The 20,918-nt window shown below is 41.2% G+C and overlaps 1 protein-coding gene across 3 annotated transcripts in view; it reads left to right on the plus strand.

The window, feature by feature from the left end:
* Window positions 1–1,672: 1,672 nt before the first annotated feature.
* Window positions 1,673–20,918, plus strand: part of nit2 (nitrilase family, member 2) — a 30,813-nt gene continuing 11,567 nt past the window's right edge. The window contains exons 1-5 of one of the 3 annotated variants that reach the window (XM_055645017.1): window positions 1,673–1,843; window positions 12,292–12,410; window positions 14,331–14,451; window positions 15,810–15,898; window positions 19,433–19,526. In XM_055645017.1, the coding sequence (XP_055500992.1) occupies window positions 1,813–1,843; window positions 12,292–12,410; window positions 14,331–14,451; window positions 15,810–15,898; window positions 19,433–19,526 (454 nt within the window). In that variant the 5' untranslated portion in view covers window positions 1,673–1,812. Of the gene's footprint in view, window positions 1,844–8,408; window positions 8,564–8,623; window positions 8,745–12,291; window positions 12,411–14,330; window positions 14,452–15,809; window positions 15,899–19,432; window positions 19,527–20,918 lie in introns of those variants that run through there. The other 2 variants (XM_055645016.1, XM_055645015.1) reach the window with 2 other exon arrangements.

Raw genomic sequence — 20,918 nt, forward strand, 5'->3', positions numbered from 1 at the left:
CGAGCCGCATACTGGTCCATTCCAGTCACCAGGGCGACCTGGGACTCTTGCACTGAGGCTGCTCCATGGCCGGAGCTGCAGCGAGTGACTCGTCAGCCCGGAAAACACTCACCAGCCCCTGCTCCCCATCCGCATCTGCCCCCGCCGCTGCTTCTGCTTCTATCCCTCCCTCCGCCCCGGCTCTCCAACACCCGCGGCCCATGCAAATGATATTAGTTTTGAAATTCTCATTGATCACAGAATTTCTCATGAAAGCGTGAGAAATTCTGTGAGAGCGTGAGAATTTGGCGAAATGCGTGAGTCTCACGCTCAATGCATGAGAGTTGCCAGCTCCGAATCAGTCATGCAACACCTGTCCCTATACTTCCTTCCTTGACTCCATCCAAGGACCCCAACAGTCCTTTCAGGTGAGGCAGAGGTTCACCTGCACCTCCTCCAAACCTCATCTATTGTATCCAATGTTGCAAGTGTTGATTCCAATACTCCTGCGAGACCAGGCACAGGCTCAGTGATTGTTTCGCTGAACACCTCTGCTCAGTCCAATTAGATGAACTCCTGGTTGCTAAACACTTTAACATCCCCTCCCATTCCCATACTGACATTTCTGTCCTGGGCATCCTCCACCGTCAGAGTGAAGCTCAACGTAATTTGGAGGACGGCACCTCATATTTCACTTGGGCAGCTTACACCCCACAGGCATGAATATTAACCTCTAATTTCAAGTAACCCTTGCTTTTCCTTTCGCTCCATCCCTTCCGCATCCTAGTTCTCCAACTAGTTTGACTGTCCTCCTGACTACATTTTACTTTGTCTGCCTCGTTGTTGAAGCTTCCCCTAGCTAACAATGGTCTATTTTTACATTTTGTTTGACCTTTGTCCCCTTTGATCTCTTGTTTTCATACCTTATCCTTCCATATCTCTCATTTCTCTCTTGCCTGACTTTGGGTCTGAAGAAGAGACATGACCCGAAACGTCACACATTCAGGGATGCTGTCTGTCCTGCTGACTTACTCCAGCATTTTGTGTCTATCTTCCTGTTTTTAATATTCATCTGTATACTTTTACACTTGGAAGACCAGAACTGTTCAAAACATTTATGATCCAAGGTATCGTGAACAGCTTCTTCCCTTTTTGTTATAAGACCGCTGAACAGTCTTTCCATAAGCGAGGGTACTGTCTTATTCATCTCAACCTCATTGCGGCATGGACCTTGTCTATGGAACTGATGTGCTGCAATCACCAACTTTTGTGCAAAGGTGAATCATGAAAAAGTTTCACGGGGACCGTCAAGCCTTATAAAGGCACACAAAAAAGCTGGAGAAACTCAGCGGGTGCAGCAAGCAGCATCTATGGAGCGAAGGAAATATGAAACGTTTCGGGTTCGCAGTGACTTCCAGGTCCCTCAAAGGATTCACAAGGATCTTCACCCTCACACAGCACAAGAAGTTAATTGGGATCCACCCACTCTACAAAGGGGTTACTGGAATCGGCACACGTCCTACCACGGATTCACTGGGGTCCTCACGCCCTCCAAAGGGTTTAAAAATAGTTGCTAATCATTATCTGGTCAACTTTCTGGTTTAAGGCACAATGCACTTTGCTTCAGGTTGGCTCGCAGTTGCTGAAGGTAGTTGTAGTCCCAACTAACAGAGCTGGACTACAAGTCCCGAGCAGCGCACTGTTGCCTTCCGGGGAGTGACAAGCCCAGGGAGACTGAGAAAAGGTCGAGTTGGTCACTCAGTTGTTCCCTCTGGAAGCCTTTGACCAAAGATCTTATAGCAGAGCTCCGCTATAGGATCTTTGCTTTTGACCATGTCTGACAACATTTCAGGATCGAATACGAGTAAGTTATTGGAAAACCTCAGAATCGATGCCGTCGGTTGCTTTTATTTTGCTTTATTTCACAGAAGCTGGGAGCCATTCTGTACGTTTTGCATTTGTTGTGGACCTTCAAATCCACCAGATTCACCAGTGTTCAAATAAAGATAACACGGCAATCATTTGGATTAAAGGTCGATGTGGATACAGGTCCATCTGAGTAGTTACAAAGAGTAATTGTACTTTAAAGTATTTAAATGTGATGGATGTTTATGTAAAATGTAAATTATGTTGTGTCTGGGGTCTATTTGTTTGTAATGTATGGCTGCAGAAACGGCATTTCGTTTGGACCTCAAGGGGTCCAAATGACAATTAAATTGACTCTTGACTTGACTTAATGGCAGGATTTGGTAGTTGCATTCGAGTGCATATTTCTGTTGTACTGTGGCGTGGTTAGCCTGCTCTGCTGTTGTGAATCATTCTGGGTATCATGTCTTTCTGGGGATAGTCGCTGTAATATCTGTGCAAGTCTAACGTCTTTTGTAATTTTCAAAAAGTTCTGATTTTACGAGGTTGGCAATCCATGAAGGCCCCCTCCCCCATTGGTACTGTATACAAGTTCTAGAAGTGGGCTATTTGATACCTCCCCGGATCTGCCCAAACACCATTTGGTGTCACGTTTGCATCTGCATTCGATTTTAGGCTGTCGGAATCTTCCCCTCCTGCTTGGTTCACTTAAAAATGAGATGCTGTTCCTCAGAGTGAAGCAAAACGCAAATGGGAGAAACAGCATCTCATATGTCGCTTGTGCAGCTTTCAATCTAGTGGTATTTCTCTAATTTTAAGTGACCCCTGCATTCCCTCTCTCTTCATCCCTGCCCCACCCATGTCACACCAGCGTCAAATTTGTCATGTTCTCATATTGCCTATGCTCGTTGTCACCGAGCAAACAGCTAACAACGGCTTATTTTCTTTATCCGTTACTTTTTTGCATATCTTTCATTCATTTGTTCTATATCTCTCCACATCACTATCTATATCTCTCGTTTCCCATTCCGCTGACTCTAGTCTGAAGAATGGTCAAGACCCGAAACGTCCCCTATTCCTATTCTCCAGAAATGCTGTCTGATCCACCGAGTTACTCCAGCTTTTTGTCTATCTTCGGTTTAAGCCAGCATCTGCAGCTACTTCCTACATTGGACATGCTGATAGAAGACCTTTGATTTATTTTATAATTCTATGTTAGCAACACAGGTTGCATTGTTTAAACACTATAAAGTAGCTATCCTTATCTTATCTTTCTTATCTAGTAACTGTTAAAATTCTGATCTCGGATGTGTGTGTATTTATGTGTGTGTGTATGTGTAATTATTTGTGTGCTCCCCCTCTCTCTCCCCCATCTCTCTCCCCCATCTCTCTCCCCCATCTCTCTCCCCCCTCTCTCTTCCCCCCCTCCCCGCCCCTCTCCTTCCCCCCCTCCCTCCCTCCTATGCGTCAGTGGATAGGGTGGGGATGGGGTATTTTGTGTTCTTTTTCTAGGTCTGCACAAAAAAACTTGAGAGTCTTCAATTTACACCAGGTCTTTAATATATGACTCCATGCTGGCAGCAAGACAACTCAAAATAGCTACACACACACACACCAGGCACGTGCTGTCAGGGTAGGCAAGGTAGGCACTGACTACTCTGACTAAAATTATAAAATGGTGATTAATGAATATAAATAGTAAAAGCATGGGAGAATTATGCTCAGCTAAGAGATTAATCTCCTGGGTAGGCATAATTCTCCGTGCCTTTCATGCTCAGTACATGTAATACACAGAAGTCTGTGCAGCTGACGTGCCGTCGACGCTGCTTCAAGCCTTCAATGACAAGGGGAGCTGAAGGCAGCTGAAATTCTACCTTTGCACCGTGGACCTTATACAGCACATGCGCAATAGCCTACTGCGCATGTGCAGCAAAAGTTTCTTGGCGGGTATTTATAACCATATAACAATTACAGCACGGAAACAGGCCATCTCGACCCTTCTAGTCCGTGCCGAACACATAATCTCCCCTAGTCCCATATACCTGCGCTCAGACCATAACCCTCCATTCCCTTCCTGTCCATATAACTATCCAATTTATTTTTAAATGATAAAAATAACCTGCCTCCACCACCTTCACTGGTAGCTCATTCCACACAGCTACCACTCTCTGAGTAAAGAAGTTCCCCCACATGTTACCCCTAAACTTCAGTCCCTTAATTCTCAAGTCATGTCCCCTTGTTTGAATCTTCCCTACTCTCAGTGGGAAAAGCTTTTCCACGTCAACTCTGTCTATCCCTCTCATCATTTTAAAAACCTCTATCAAGTCCCCCCTTAACCTTCTGCGCTCCAAAGAATAAAGCCCTAACTTGTTCAACCTTTCTCTGTAACTTAGTTGCTGAAACCCAGGCAACATTCTAGTAAATCTCCTCTGTACTCTCTCTATTTTGTTGACATCCTTCCTATAATTAGGCGACCAAAATTGTACACCATACTCCAGAATTGGCCTCACCAATGCCTTGTACAGTTTTAACATTACATCCCAACTTCTATACTCAATGCTCTGATTTCAAACATGGATTGTCATTATCCTAAGAATATCTTAGGAAACAAAGAGAGAAGAATGGAGTTTGTGTACAAATAATGTGGTAAGTAGATTTCTTTGAGCTATATGTTTTTAAATACCATATATCCCGGCAATGAAGAAGCTATTTTTAAATAAAAATAAAAATAAGGCAAAAATAAATTTACATGCGTCTTGTAGGCCGAGGGTTAGGTTGTTAGCCAAGAAAGATAGACTTGGCTAACCTTTGTTCCAGATGTTGCTGTACTAAGGGACAGCCAAGTCGATCCCTCATTGCTCGTGGCTGATGGGAAGCGGCTGTAAAAGGACATCGCTGCGGGGGTGGGGAGAGTTCCTTTCACAGCGTGTGGGGAGTCTGGCCAGGGGTAAAGTTGCGGGGAGGGCAGGAGCGTTGAGAATGATGCTGTTTCGCCGGCCATTTTGTGCAGTTCTTTACTTAGCAGCTCGGCCATCTTAGCACACTGCAGCACATTCTTCAATGTGGCGTCCGACTCCTTGAGAATCGCCTGCTGGATGAATGCGTGCCTGCATTCTATTTTAGTCTGTCGAAATCTTCCCCTTGTACTTGGTTCACTTAAACATGAGATGCTGTTCCTCAGAGTGAAGCTGAACGCAAATGGGAGAAACAGCATCTCATATGTCGCTTAGGCAGCTTACAACCCAGTGGTATTAATATTGATTTCTCTAATTTTAAGTAACCTTTGCATTCCCTCTCTCTTCATCCCTGCCCCACCCAGGTCACACCAGCGTCAAATTTGTCATGTTCTCATATTGCCTATGCTCGTTGTCACCGAGCAAACAGCTAACAACGGCTTATTTTCTTTATCCGTTACTTTTTTGCATATCTTTCATTCATTTGTTCTATATCTCTCCACATCACTATCTATATCTCTCGTTTTCCATTCCGTTGACTCTCAGTCTGAAGAATGGTCAAGACCCAAAACATCACCTATTCCTTTTCTCCAGAAATGCTGTCTGACCTGCTGGAGTTACTCCAGCGTTTTGTCTATCTTCGGTTTAAACCAGCATCTGCAGTTACTTCCTACACTGGACACGCTGATAGAATACATTTGGTTTAGTTTATAATTCTCTGCTAGCAACACAGATTGCATTGTTTAAACACTATAAAGTAACTATCACTCTTAAAATGGACCTTGCATCAAAGTTTGAACACTGTAGACCCCATCATAATGCAACCAACAATCCTCAGGGTGCTGAATTTTGCTTTTAAATAGTACATTCTGGATCATTTAAAACCAAGTGTTAACAATTGCATACTTTTGTGTAAAGGCGAATCATGAAAAGGTTTCACGGGGACCGTAATGTCTTACAAAGGGTTCGCAGTGACTTCCAGGCCCCTCAAAGGTTTCACAAGGATCTTCACACTCTCCAGAGGGTTCACTGAGTAACCTCCAAATATTCAATGAGTTCGCGGCGACCCTCACACAGCACAAGGAGTTAATTGGGATCCACAAACTCTGCCAAGGGGTTACAGGAATCTTCACACATCCTACAACGGATTCACTGGGATCCTCACACCCTCAACGTCTTCACCGTCACGGATCGCAATATCAGGACAAAACAAAAGGTAAGTCGTCTTTTTCACATATAATCTTGCTTCTTGTGGTGCCTTTAGTCTAATCTTACGATGCAAACATTTTATTTAGGCCCCATACAAATCGGCCGTGTCTTGCCTGCCGATATGGGCTTAAAATTTACGGCAATGACAACGTTCCAATCAATCACATTCCAGAAACACCCACTCTCAATATGATTAAAATTCTCTCTTTTTTTGGACAATTATGTCATAAGAGCATCTAAATTGTCTATATTTTGTGTTATTGTCTATCCATAATCAATATTTTTATACTAAATATCGACAACAGTCACATGTATTGTGCAAAAATATTAATTTTGATTATATTGAGAGTGGATGTTTCTAGATTAATTTATGGGAATTAAACATTAAATTCCTTCCATTTTAATGACAGTGAAATTCAAAAATCATGTTATTGTGAATTATTGTGTGAATGGGATCAGTTTGTTATTTGGACACTTAGGCTATTTAAAAATGTTAGCCTTTTCTTAAAAAATGGATAGATGTTTAGATCTAGTAATTGAATTTAGATTAATTTAATTGATTTGATGAAATTAATGAATATGCATTTTTTGTTGGGTATTTACTATTTGTTTTAGCTTTTATCATTTCTACCTTTTTTTCTAAAACTGCAAATAATAACTTGTTTCTGTTAACGTTGTTCAGCGGATTTTTTTTCCTTTACATTTTAAACAGATGTCGTCAAAGAAGAAATGCAAAATTGTCAATCCAAATGCCCAGCAAAAGAGATTGATTTAGACAGCATTCGCAGAGATTACCTGAATTTGGACTACTCCAAATGTGATGATCTACAGGACATTCTTAATGGGAAAGTAGTGGGCAGAAAGGCATGTCATGCATGGTTTGAAGAGCAAAAACCTGTAGTTTACAATGCCAAAATTGAAAAGTTGAGGAAAAACAAGGTGTACAGGGTTGCTTATTGGTTACAATCTGAGGAGTATGATGATGCTACTGATTATGATATGCGAATGTACCAGCTAGCAACTGATCCTCTCCATAAAGACTTGGTCTATTGCTAGAAATTGTAATTTATTTACCTATCTGTTACGGACTTACTGTATATAATACAATAATAAAGTTCTGATCTTGAGAATATCACATTTTTGAATTTTCAAGGCAGTCTGGGTGTTTATTACTATTTCCGTCACAACGGTCAATTTTGTATTTAGCTACAATTAGGTAACTAACTAATTATATGCTTTAATTTTAGGTCATCCAAGTAAGATGTTTTATATTTGTTTCAGAATACTTCAATCTATAATAACTGAAAATGTCATTCATTTCTCTTAATTTTTAAGAAAGTTATGGGCTTTTGACTGTCCTCAATCACAGCTTTTGTGTTAAGTCAATGGAAAAGCAATACGGAACAAGATGCTAATTTCTGAGTATGAAAATGGCCATAACCTTTTTAATACTGAACATATGAAAGTGGATTAGGTATCAAATTAAAGTTATTTTTATGCGTTATCTGATGGGATAAATTACAGGCTTGATTTTTTAAATCTCAAAATTCTGTAACGTTCCTAGTACATGCTGAATCATTTAAAACCAAGTCTTAACTATTGCATACTTTTGTGCAAGGGTGAATCATGCAACGGTTTCACGGGGACCGTAATGTCTTATAAAGGGTTTGCAGTGACTTCCAGGTCCTTCAAAGGGTTCACAAGGATCTTCACGCTCTCCCTCATGAGAGAATGGAGCAGCTGGGCTTTTACACTCTGGAGTTTAGAAGGATGAGAGGGGATCTCATTGAAACATATAAGATTGTTAAGGGCTTGGACACGCTAGAGGCAGGAAACATGTTCCCGATGTTGGGGGAGTCCAGAACCAGGGGGCACAGTTTAAGAATAAGGAGTAAGCCATTTAGAACGAAGACGAGGAAACATTTTTTCTCACTGAGAGTGGTGAGTCTGTGGAATTCTCTGCCTCAGGGGGTGGTTGAGGCAGGTTCTCTGGATGCTTACAAGAGAGAGCTAGATAGGGCTCTTAAAAATAGCGGAGTCGGGGGATATGGGGAGAAGGCAGGAGGTACTGATTGGGGATGATCAGCCATGATCACATTGAATTGTGGTGCTGGCTCGAAAGGCCAAATGCCCTACTCCTGCACCTATTGTCTATTGTCTCTCACGGAGTCACTGGGATCCTCACTCCCTCCAAAGGGTACACCGAAGAACCCCAAGACCACTTGAAAGTTTCAGTAGGTCACTCCACCATTTGGCTGTAAGAATTGAATGCAGCTGGAAATAAGTTACTTTTTAAAAATAGTTGCTGATCACAAACACCTGTTTTAAAGCAGTTTTAAAGCACTTTGCACTTTGCTTCAGGCCAGGTTAGCTCGCAGTTGCTGGCGGTAGTTGTAGTCATCATTAACAGTGGTGGACTACAAGTCCCGAGCAGCGCACCGTTGCCTTCCGGGGAATGACAAGCCCAGGGAGACTGAGAAAAGGTCGATGTTCTCTTTAGTTGTTCACTCTGCAAGCTTTCTCCATGCGCAACAACATGCTAGGCACGATGACGAGTAAGTTATTGGAAAACCGCCACAATAGGTGTCGTCAGTTGCTTTTATTTTGCTTTTCACAGAAGCTGGGATTCTATGCGTTTTACATTTGCTGTGGACCTTCAAATCCACCAGATTCGCCAGTGTTTAAAGGTCGATGTGGAAACAGGATCATCTGATGTCGGCCAGTGTCTTACAATGAGTAATTGTACTTTACAGTATTTCATGGCAGGATTTGGTAGTTGCATTCGAGAGCACATTTATGTTGTACTGTGGCGTGGTTAAACTGCTCTGCTGCTGTTAATCATTCTGAGTATCATGTCGTTCTGGGGACAGTCGCTGTAATCTCTGTGCAAGTCTAACGTCTTTTGCATTTTCCATTTTAAAGAAAAGTGCTGATTTCACGAGATTTGCAATCCATGAAGCCCCACACTCCCTACCCCAAAGTGTTTGATATCTCCCCGGATCTGCCCATCTCGTGTCACGTCTACCTCTGGATTTGATTTTAGGCTGTCAAAATCTTCCTCGTCTACTTGGTGAACTTTTGTGGGGCCGGGTGACCAGAAGCCATACCCTTCCAACAACCCTCGAAGCCCCTGTAAACTCAATGCCTTCTCAGCCTGCTTGATCAACAGCTAATCTGGGTTCGAGTTTACATTCAGGGAGACTGAAGGCACGATCTCAGTCCCGAACATCACGCCCCTCATTGTCATTCTACACCTTCACCCACCATTGCATGTTAAAGCTGACTCTGCATAATCACCTTCTGTAAGTATATGAAGAACAAGAGGGAGACCGAGGAAAGAATGTGACCTGTCATGGACTCTGGGATAATGAATATACTGAGCCATTAGCTCATAGTCAAGCTAAATGCAAATTGGAGGAACAGTATCTTGTATTTCGCCTGGGCAGTGGTAAGAATATTGATTTAAAATAACCCATCCTAACTTCAAGTAAGTTCAATCATTCCCTCTCTCTCCATCCCTCCCCCACCAGTCGCACCAGCTTCTTGATCTCACCTAACAAACAGGCCTGTTTCTTTTATCATAGTTACTGTTTTTGCATATCTTTAATTTATTTGTTCTATATCTCTCTACATCACTGTCTATACCCCTAGTTTCCCCCCCCCCCCCCCCCCCCCCCCCCCCCCCCCCCCCGCCTACTGTCAGTCTGAATAAGGGTCTCGACCCGAACCAACATCCATTCCTTTTCTCCAGAGATGCTGCCTGATTTACTCCAGCACTTTGTGTCTATCTTTGATATACTGCAGAGAATGCTCTTTATAATCTATATAAATGACTGGGATAAGAATGTAGGTGGTTTGATTAGTAAATACACAGATGATATGAAGGTTAAAATGAGTTAATCAAAGATAATGATGAAGGTTGTCAATGGATAGAATGGGAACATGGCTCTGCTGATAGGTTTGGTGGAGTGGTGGCGAATGGAATTTAATACAGACAAGTGTGAAGCCTGGGAAGTCGGGTTCTGGTATAACATATAGAGCAAATGGCAAGGACCTTAGGACCATTGATGTACTGTAGGACCTCGAGGTGCATGTCTACAGCTGCCTTGGTTACTACATTGGTTAGAACAAGAGAGCACAGGTTTAAGGTAAGAGGGGAGATATCTAAAGAAGAACTAGTGGGTACGTTATACACGCAGAGGGTGGTAGTTAACTGGAATGAACTACAGGGGAGTGGTAAAGACAGATACAATTTAAATGTTATGAAGGCATTTGGACATTATTTAGAAAGAAAAGGTGGTGTGGGGCCGTGGGGAGACCACTGTGAGGGGGCGGGGGAGAACAAGGGTGGACCTGGCTTTTTCGGAGCCCTTTATGTGGCAACTATTGGCAAGCAAATAATTTCACTGTGACTTTTCACATGTGACAATAAAGTATTCTATTCAATTCATTATGGGCCTAATGCAGGCAAATGGAACTAAAGTTGGCACAGGAGGCAGCATGGAAAAGGTGGGCCTTTTATGTAGAGTATAACTATGTCTGAAATGTCATGTTCCCTGTCTACAGAACTTGATATTGCACTTAAACAAATATCAATGCTAACATGCAATATTTGAAAGAAAAATTGTATAAAATCAGAACAATTAATAAGAAGCAGATACTGGAAATCTGAAATAAAAGCAGAAAAATCTAGAAATACTCAGCAGATCATGTAGCATCTGAGAGAAAAACAGTTTGTTTTTTAGACCAATTACCTTTCTTTAGAACTAGAACTTGTTGCAAATTATATCACCAGTTTGAATGGCTATTTATCATTGAATGACCTTATTACATTTTATGGCATTAAGAAATTACACAGTTTAACATCTGAGTTAAGAGCTTGGTGTTTATATGATTTTACAATGCAGCATATTCATTGACAGTGTGACCAGCAGCATCATAAATTTGCTGGTAATGTACCAAAGAAAGTGTGCCCGACTTGCAGTTATGTTGTAATTTGTTAAAATGTTGTTGTCCTCCGAATTGGTGTCTCCGACTAAAAGCTATACCTTAATCTCTCCAGTTCCCAAACTAAGCAGCAACTGAACTCTAATTGAAGGAAACCTTTGTTTATTTGGAAAGAAGTTAACCCTGCCTGAGCAAGATATTGTGCACATTAGAATATTGCTATCATTATAGAACACCCTATCTGAAATAAGGGCAATTTTTCAGGTTGGAAAACTTGCAACCTTTACTGGTGGAAGAATGGATTTTCAGGCTTTCACTCGGGTTCCAAAAAGCAAGTTAATCAACAAAGATAAAATACATGTAAAATTGCAGTTGAGACTCTCAATTATTAAATAGAAAGCAAAGAGTGGAAAAAGTCAAATTGTTCTCAAGTCTGCAGGATAGGACTGGTGAAGTCATTGTAATGGCCCCAACTATTCACTATCTTTATTGACTATTTGGCTAAAGGGACCAAATGTAATCTTTCCAATGTTGCTGATTATAATGTAGGTAGGATTATATGCATGGAGGTGATGTACAGAAGTGTATTCGGACAGGCTGAGTGAATGGGTGAGAAAATACATACACGGGAACAATTATATTATCCATTTTGCCGCACAAAGCAGAAAACAGGATTTTTGTTAAATGGTGAGAGAGTGGGTAGTGTTAATCTTCAAAGGGACCAAAGGTGTGTTTGTTACAAAGTCACAGATGCAGCAAGAAAATAAAAGGGCAGATTAAGTTAGCTATTATGACAGGTTTTGAAATCTGGAGTAAGAAAGCTATATTACAATTGCATAGGGCTTTGCCACTCAGTCCTCAACGGGAAGGTAGTTTCAAAATAAAGGCCAAACTGCTTAGATTGCAGCAATCCACTGTGGAATTCTCTACTTCAGTGAACTGTGAAAGCTCAATTGTTATGTTCGCTCAAAAAAAAAAGATATGCGGTGATGTTACATTTGTTAAAATCTGGTGTTCTCCGAATTTTATTGTTGTAACTTAATGGTGATACCTTAAGGTGATACCTTAATCGCCTCAATTTCCGAACAAGTATACAAGGGTGTAAAAGGAATCAAGAGAGATGGGTATATTGCTGGAAAAGGACACTGACGTGGAAGATCAGACACAATCCTGATTAATGGCAGAGGAGGCCCAAAGGGCATTTGATCTATTCCTGCTCATCTCTAAAATTTGTCTGTTGCAAGTTTGAGACAAAGTTGGCAATATTTGTGAAACAGGTTTGGCATTGACCCGTTATCTATTAACAGATGTTTGTTGTCTGGCTTTTTGTTCCTAGAATTTCGTTTGGCACTTATTCAGCTCATGGTGTCACCTCTGAAAGCCAATAACCTCAATAGAATTGGAACATTAGTAAAAGAAGCAGCTTCGAGGGGTGCAAAGATTGTCTCACTGCCTGTAAGTACTGGAAATAAAAGAAATAACTGTTTCCATTCTACCTGTTGCATAAAGTGACCCTTCCATGGTGAAGCTTCCATCAGGCATACAACAACATTGCCAACAGAACATCGATTGGTGTGGACTGAAAGTCAGAATCACAGAGTCAGACAGCACAAAAACACTCAATTTGTATCAGCCATTCTGTCCATCTAAACTAGTCCTATTTGCCCACCTTCGGCCCATATCCCTCTAAACCTTTCCTATCCAAGTACCAATCCAAATGTCCTTTAAATGTTGTTATTGTACTTGCCACAACTACTTCCTCTGGCAGCTCTTTGCATACACTCACCACTCTCTATAAAAATGATGCTCTTCAAGTTCCTATTACATCTTTCCTCTCTCACCTTCAACCTATGCCCTCTAGTTCTTGATTCTTCTACCGTCAGCAAAAGTCTGTGTGCACCTCATGATTTTATATACCTCCATAAGATCACCTCTCTGTCACCTACATTTCATGGAATAAAGTTCTAGCCTGCTTAACCTCTCCCTATAGCTCAGTCCCCCAAGTCCTGGCAATATCCTTGGGAATCTTTTCTGCGCTCCTTTCAGCTTAATGCCATCTTTCCTATGGAAAGGTAACCAAAACTGAATGCTAAACTCCAAGAACAGCCTCACCAATCTTCTACAACTGCAACATAACATCCCGACTTCCAAACTTAATGCCCTTACTAATAAAGGCTTTCTTCACCACCCTGTCCCACTTGTGGTACCACCTTGATGGAAAAATGTACTTGTATTGCTGGAATCCTCGGTTCAACCATATTCCACATACCCCTACTTTTCACTGTGGAAGTCTTAGCTTGGTTCGCTTCCCAAAATTCAACACCTTACTGCAATCTCCTGGAATATTTGTTCCTTTCATTCCCATTGATAATTTGGTGGCCAATATACAATCCCAACAAAGTGGTTGGCCCCTTCTTATTTCTCAGCTCTACCCAGAAAGTCTCATTGAATGATCCCTCAGTAATTTCATCTCAGACGACTACCATGATGTTCTTCTTAAGCAAAAATGTAAATCCCCCTCCTCTCTTTCCTCCACCTCTTTCCCACCTGCAGCCCCATGTACTCTGGAACATGAATCTCACAGTCCTGTCCCTCTCCCAGGCGTGTCTCTGTAATGGCTATAATATCCCAGTCACAGGAACCTATCCATGTCCTGAGTTCATCCACCTTACGTGTCAGACCTCTTGCATTGAAATTAATGCAATTTAATCCAACTGTCTTCCTCACGCGCTGCCTTGCTCCTGCCTGTTATGTGTACTGTAGTTAACTTCTGTACAAACTAACAGCCTCACATCTGCTTTGCATCCCCTTTCTATTCAAGTTTAGAACCTCCCTAGTAGCACTAGCAAATCTTCCTGCTACACTACTGGTTCCCATCAGTTCCGGTGTAATCAGTACCTATTGTTCAGCTGACCTCCAGCCAAGAAAAATAATCCCATGGATGATTGTTTTCAGAAACCTACATGGCAGATTGTGTGAGGTCATGTCATCAGAGATTCTCAGAATGTAGCAGTATTGAGGAGTTATGATCTTAAATTTGATGGGCCAGGTGTCTTTTTCTTACTTTTGACTTTTCGGGTATACATATGCGAAGGGTAGATAAAATGAAGAATCAAATCTTTGTGATGGAAATGACATTGAATAGTAATTCAGTCCAAGATTTCAAATCATTCACAGACTAAGGTTTTCTTTTGTGCACAATGGAATCATTCAGACTCTTCCATTGTGAAGCACCTTTGTTACATGGGCCTTTTGCAGGAGTCCATTGCTGTAGCTTTGGTCAACATTTTGATAATAATTCTTGGAGTGTTGCCCATCTTATGTTTTTTTTCCCCAATGCCTGAATTTAGAGATTCTCTGTCTCTTAAATTGTAGGAATGTTTCAATTCTCCCTATGGAACAAAGTACTTCCGTGAGAATGCAGAGAGAATCCCAGGAGAATCGACCAAAGTGTTATCTGAAACAGCAAAGGAGTTTGGGGTTTATCTTATTGGAGGTAAGTCTGGGATCGCTGTTGGAAAGTTTGATTCATATTGATGAAGAACCAAGCTGTTTAAATTGCTGTATTCCATCTTGCCTAATAAGACAAGAGCTTGGAAGCACATTATTATTTCTAAGGTTCAAAGGTGTTTGTTTACCATGTGCACTGGTTATGAACTAGAATAATGAGATACTTACTTGTTACAGCAACTACAACAAAAACAAGCAAAAAGTTATTGGTTATTCTCAGTAAACCAGGCCACGATAATGCATAAAGTATGTAAAGTGACATTAATAGTAAAAAGTCCACAGTGGTTCATTGCTGAGATAGCGTTGTGGGTGGGGATGTGTCGAGTGGTTCCAGAACCTGATAGTTGATGGGAACAGGCTGCTCTTGAACTTGAAAGTATTCGGTCTTAGGCTCTTGTACCTTCTTCCAACTGGTAGTGTCGAGAAGAGAGCGTGGCCAGGGTGATGTTGGTCTTTGATGATATTAGCTATCTACTAGAGGCACCACTTCCTGTAGATACCTTTTGACACCGGACAGGTCAGTACTCATGATGAACCAGGCAATGGTAAATCATTGGGGAAAACCTAACCATTTATGGAAAGTACAATCGGATTTGGTGTAATGCAGACTCTCCGTGGTTCCCAGTGGTAGGAATGAGGGAAGGGAGCAACTGTGGAGCAATGCTATGTGAAAATTATCTTGCATCTTCTTAGTACATTTGTTAAAATGTGCAGAATCAGAAATTGCATTGAATGATATTGATATTAAGCTGCCGTATTCCCACAATATTTAGACCACAAGTGGGTGCCATCTTCATGGTAGCATGAATTATTTTACTCCCTTTCCCCCACTCCACCTTGTGATGCATGCATACGGTATCATATTATAACAATAGTATTATACACCATGTTTCCATACGCATCATCTCCCCAGTTTGCCAAATTGTCCAACTTACAACTAATTAGAGGAAATAATGTGATTAATGTTATCCTCTGCTGGAGCACTGTGGAAATGCTGTCTTTAGATAATGTTCATGGTAGTTTAACATGGAAATATACAAATATATGCCTCATCTGAACGAGATCAAGGAATTTTCCAAGTGACTAACACCAGCAAATGATTGTGGAATATATCCTCCCATTTCCATTTGATGTGTGTGGGACAATTGTTGATAAAACGTCAGTATGCACTTGTACAGTCTAGCATATTTTTAACCAGTCAACTGATTATGTATTTTATATCAGAGGAAAAGATTGGACAGCTTGTTATTTTGATTTAGGTTTGTAGAACTGTCTGGTAGAAGTGAAACAATGCGTTATTGCTACCGAGCCACGTGGTATCAACATATTTTGTTACTTTTGCAGGCTCTATCCCAGAGGAAGATAATGGCAAGGTTTACAACTCATGCACAGTGTTTGCACCCGACGGATCCATGTTGCTGAAATACCGCAAGGTCTACTTTTTATAACAGTTGACTGTGACTGAATGGTGTAGTGGTGTAAAAGACTTTGCATTAGACACTAGTCAAAGCTGATGAGAGGACGTTTTCTTTTCTGTGCAAAGTTCCAAAATAAAATGTAGAAAACAAGGAACTGCAGATGCTGGCTTATTTTTTAAAAAAAGGACACAAAATACTGGAGTAAGGCTGCTGTTCAGGCAGTATCTCTAGAGAACATGCATAGGTGACCCTTCTTCAGATCAATCTGAAAAGTGTCCTAACCCAAAACATTGCCTATCGACGTTCTTCAGAGATGCTGCCTGACCCAATGAGTCACTCCGCCACTTTGTCTTTTTTTTTCCAAAATGAAGTGATATTAAACAGTTTCCATCCATGTTAGGTCCCATGACTTACACAAAAATGCATCTAGAATCATTGGCTGTTGTTGATTTAATTAAGCAGCTTTTCTCTCCTTGATTGCTAATTTGTAATTCACTGGGCCTTGAAACATGCTCTCAGGCAGCATTAGCAGCTGTTAGGGGTTAGAAACATTATTGCCTTAGTCTGTCTGTTCATTTATCAAGGCAAAAGTCATCCAGAGAGTTGTGAATCTGTGGAATTCTCTGCCTCAGCAGGCAGTGGAGGCCAATTCTCTGGATGGTTTCAAGAGAGAGTTAGATACAGCTTTTAAAGATAGCAGTCACGGGATATGGGGAGAAGGCAGGAACGGGGTACTGATTGGCGAGGATCAGCCATGATCACAGTGAATGGCGGTGCTGGCTCGAATGGCCTAATCCTGCACCTATTGTCTATTGTCTATCACTGCATATCTGTATAAACTTATGGGAGGCCCAAATTTGGGTATAAATTGTGACAATTTCATACTTTCTGCTGGCTTGTCCCTTCACTTGAATCTGCAGTGTAGCTAAAGGCATCCTTTGTTGCTGTTGAAAATGTCAATGCAGCAGCAGGGGCTATGTAACATGGGTGATATTGATTAGGAAAACATTTTCAGCAAACAGAACCTATCTGTTCTAGTCCAAAATCAATCCAGTGACCATGCAGATTTTGGCCTTGGAGTTCACTCATCTGGGTGCCAATGCGTTATTTTCCAGTGCTGTATCTAGAAAGAATCGGGGTATAAAAGACATTTCACCCTGGTGAGACCGCACCGAGTATTGTGTGCAATTTTGGTCTCCTAATTTGAGGAAGAATATTATTGCTATTGAGGGGGTACAGTGTAGTTTCACCAGGTTAATTCCCGGGATGGCGGGACTGACATGTATGTAAGAATGGGTTGACTGGGCTTGTGTTCATTGGAATTTAAAAGGATGTGATGGGATCTTATAGACCATGTAAAATTCTTAAAGGATTTGGCAGGCTTGATGCAGGAAAAATGTTGCCAATGTTGGGGGAGTCCAGAACCAGGGGTCACAGTTTAAGAATAAGGAATAGGGCATTTAGGACTGAGATGTAGAAAAACTTCTTCACCCAGAGAGTTGTGAATCTGTGGCATTCTCTGCCACAGAAGGCAGTGGAGGCCAATTCACTGGATGTGTTCAAGAGAGAGCTAGATTTAGCTTTTAGGGCTAAAGGGATATGGGGGGGAAAGCAGGAACGGGGTACTGTTTTTCGATGATCAGCCATGATCATATTAAATGGTGGTGCTGGCTCGAAGGGCTGAATGGCCTTCTCCTGAATCTGTTTTTCATTGTTTCTATGTAGCTGTGATACTGATTTATCAAAGATAAAAAGAAAGGATTGTACAGCAACTGTTATATTTGTTCCCTGTGATTGTGTAATAAGTGTCTTGCTTTCACTTCTGTGAGCCACATCTTGAATTGTTGAGAACTGTGATACAGCTGCACAAACCTGTACATAAACCTCATTAAACATACATAGGCTACATAGCAGTTGGCAGACGGAACCAGACAATTCATGCTGGCAGTAGTGATCCATTTGTGGCACTCCCCTTATTTCCTGATCTAAATCAACCAGCGTAATCATCTATTCCCTTTGCCCATATCATGTACAAACATGATAAGTTCCACATTCTCAATGCTCTTTGGGTAAAGATGTTTCTCCTGAATTACCTGTGGGAATTCCTGGTGTTGTAGTTTAATGAAACTGCAGCAAGCATAATTGTGCTGGAATGGTGGCCATGGGCCATGTAAGTAGCCCTTTTGGGTTATTATTGAGCTTAGTTATAACAGCTATTATCTCTTTGGTTTATTGGGATTTAGCATTGTTTCTGATGATAGGCGATGGTCAACATTTTATTTCTAAATCCCCATGTTTTGGTGTCCAGGTCATTCTACTCATTTTGTTTTTTCTTTTTATCTTTGTTCTATAAATCAGCAATACAAAAGTTTAATGAGTCTGGCATACTAGTTAGAGAATCCATACATCATCTTCAGAATTTAAAAAAAACGCTTGTGTTGTGACATGCACTGTTGGACACAACATTGTTAATACAGCTTCAATGTCAAACGTATTTAGTTCCATTGAAAACTGTTTTATATGAGAATCAAAATTATTCCAGCAAGAAATCACTTTCAACAGGCAAAAATAGTACATTGATTTTAGTTTTTGCTGAGTTAGAAAATTGTTATTTTAAATAGGGTTTTTTCCCCTCAAAATGTTAGAATCATTTAAAATGTTTGCATTAATGTGGCGGAGATGTCAGTTCAATATAGATTCTTGGAAACAGAAGAGACACCTTCTTTCTGTAAGATTTAGATTAAAGGTTCTCAAACGTGGTGTATGTACCCCTGCGGATTTGCAAAATACGACTGGAGTAAATGTGGGAGAAACCATTAACAGAGTTTTGTAAGCCACCATGTATGAATGATGAATTGCGGAGGTTGGGTAGATAATGAGCTGTGGCAGTGGAGTGAATTAGAGTGGTGGGTAGGAAGAAGGTCGTTGTGAACTGGGGAGGAGTTGGGCAGATAATTCATTGGGTTGGGAGTGTAGGCCAGATGGTCAGTGATGTTTGGAACACATGCTAATAACAGACACTCAGAATATTAGAATATAAAACATGATGGTTAGGCATACAGGGAATTGGTAAACCTGAAAGAACAGTTTAAACACTTCTTGCTAAGATTAACAGGAGCTCTACTTTGCCTATTAAAGTCACAACATTGGTCAAGATAGAGGTTTGCTACCCTCTAGTCCTTGACCAGATGGACTTGGTCAATCTTTGACCCAAAAGTATAAAGAAAGAAAGCTTGTGTACGACACTGCTTTATTAGAGAACTTTAGGCTCCAGAACTTAGAATTTATTTAAAAAGAGCAGCACCCATGTTCTGGCAGCCTGCATTTGAATAGCATTCGCATGACTCCCTTATATTGATGTCGGAATTAATGACATGATATTTGGATATTGTTTTCATATAAGAGTAGTTACAGAATGCTAGTGTGGAACTATGAGATTGAGCAAAATAAACACAAAAAGATAGAAAGTGATTAACCATTCAAAGTATTAACATAAGTTCAAAGGCATGTCAAGGATCACTAACCTTTGCTGCTGTTTATTTGAACCAGATTCATTTGTTTGATATTGATGTTCCCGGGAAAATCACTTTCCAGGAATCTGAGACGCTTTCTCCTGGTAACCAATTATGCACCTTTGATACACGTAAGTAAAAAGACACGTTCAATTCCTTACAAAAATATAACATTGTTTTGTGCATTCCTTTTTTTTTAATGGAAACTATTACATGCTGCCTTCAACTAATGTAAAATGTAGGTTAATAGCGACTTTTTTTCAATCAGTTTTTGAATTACATTGTTATGGCCAAGGGTGTCAAACTCACGGCCCGCGGGCCGCATCCGGCCTGAGAAGGCGTCCGATCTGGCCGGATGCGGGATGATTTCCCCGGTGCAGTTGTCCGCGGTGCCAGATCGGACTGCATGTGCACGCCGCAATCCGGCGCGCATGAAATCGCATTTTGCCCGTGACCTAAAATGAGTTAAAATTAGTTTGACACCCCTGGTTAGGGTAGAACTTTCTGTAAACAGGACTGTCTGCAGTAAGGAGAAGGAGATATGGCTGGCAGGTAAATCAATGTCCAAGGTAATTGTAAATTTCCACACTGTATAACTCTTTGACCCCATGAGATGGCCATGGTGGATAGCCAAAATCAATCAATAACTTCCCTAATAAATATAAACTTAAATTGTGGTGATAGGAACAGAATTGGGCCATTCGGCCCATCAAGCATACTATGCCATTAAATCATGGCTGATCTATCTTTCCCTCTTAACCCCATTCTCCTAACTTTCCCCATAACCCCTGGTACCCATACTAATCAAGAATTATCTATTTCTGCCTTAAAAATATCAATTGACGGCCTCCACAGCCTTGTGTGGCAATTAATTCCACAGATTCATCACCCTCTGACTAAAGAAATTCCTCCTCATCTCCTTCCTAAATGAACGTCCTTTTATTCCGGAGGCTATGACCTATGTTCCTAGACTTGCCCACTAGTGGGAACATCCTCTCCACATGCACTCTATCCAGGTTTTTCACTATTCGGTAAGTTTAAATGAGGTTGCCTCCACCCCTCCCTCCCCCCTCCTCCCCATCATCTTTCTAAACTACACGGAGCAGAGGCCCAGCGCTGTTGAATGCTCATCATATGTTAACCCACTCATTCCTGGGATCAATCTCGTAATCCTCCTCTGGACCCTGTCCATCCCCAGCACATCCTACCTCAGATATGCGGCACAAAATTGCTCACAATAGCCCAAATGTGGTCTGACCAGCGCCTCAGCATTGCATCCCTGATGCATGGAACTCATACGTTCTAACCAACACAGAATACTTCAAGGCTGGTGATAGACACCAGGCCTGAATGTACCTTCAGTTAAGGGGAAGGCAATCAGGTTAAATGTACCTTTCAACAGACCACTTATACTTACACCCTGACAGTCAAGCAATCATACAGGATATGTAGGGGATTTAAGTAATTATTTTAAAAGCAAAGATACATGTGTAATTAAATGCTTATTCCAAACCACCTCTAAA

This window comes from Leucoraja erinacea, chromosome 13 (genome assembly GCF_028641065.1).
Source record: "Leucoraja erinacea ecotype New England chromosome 13, Leri_hhj_1, whole genome shotgun sequence".
NCBI lineage: Eukaryota > Metazoa > Chordata > Chondrichthyes > Rajiformes > Rajidae > Leucoraja > Leucoraja erinaceus.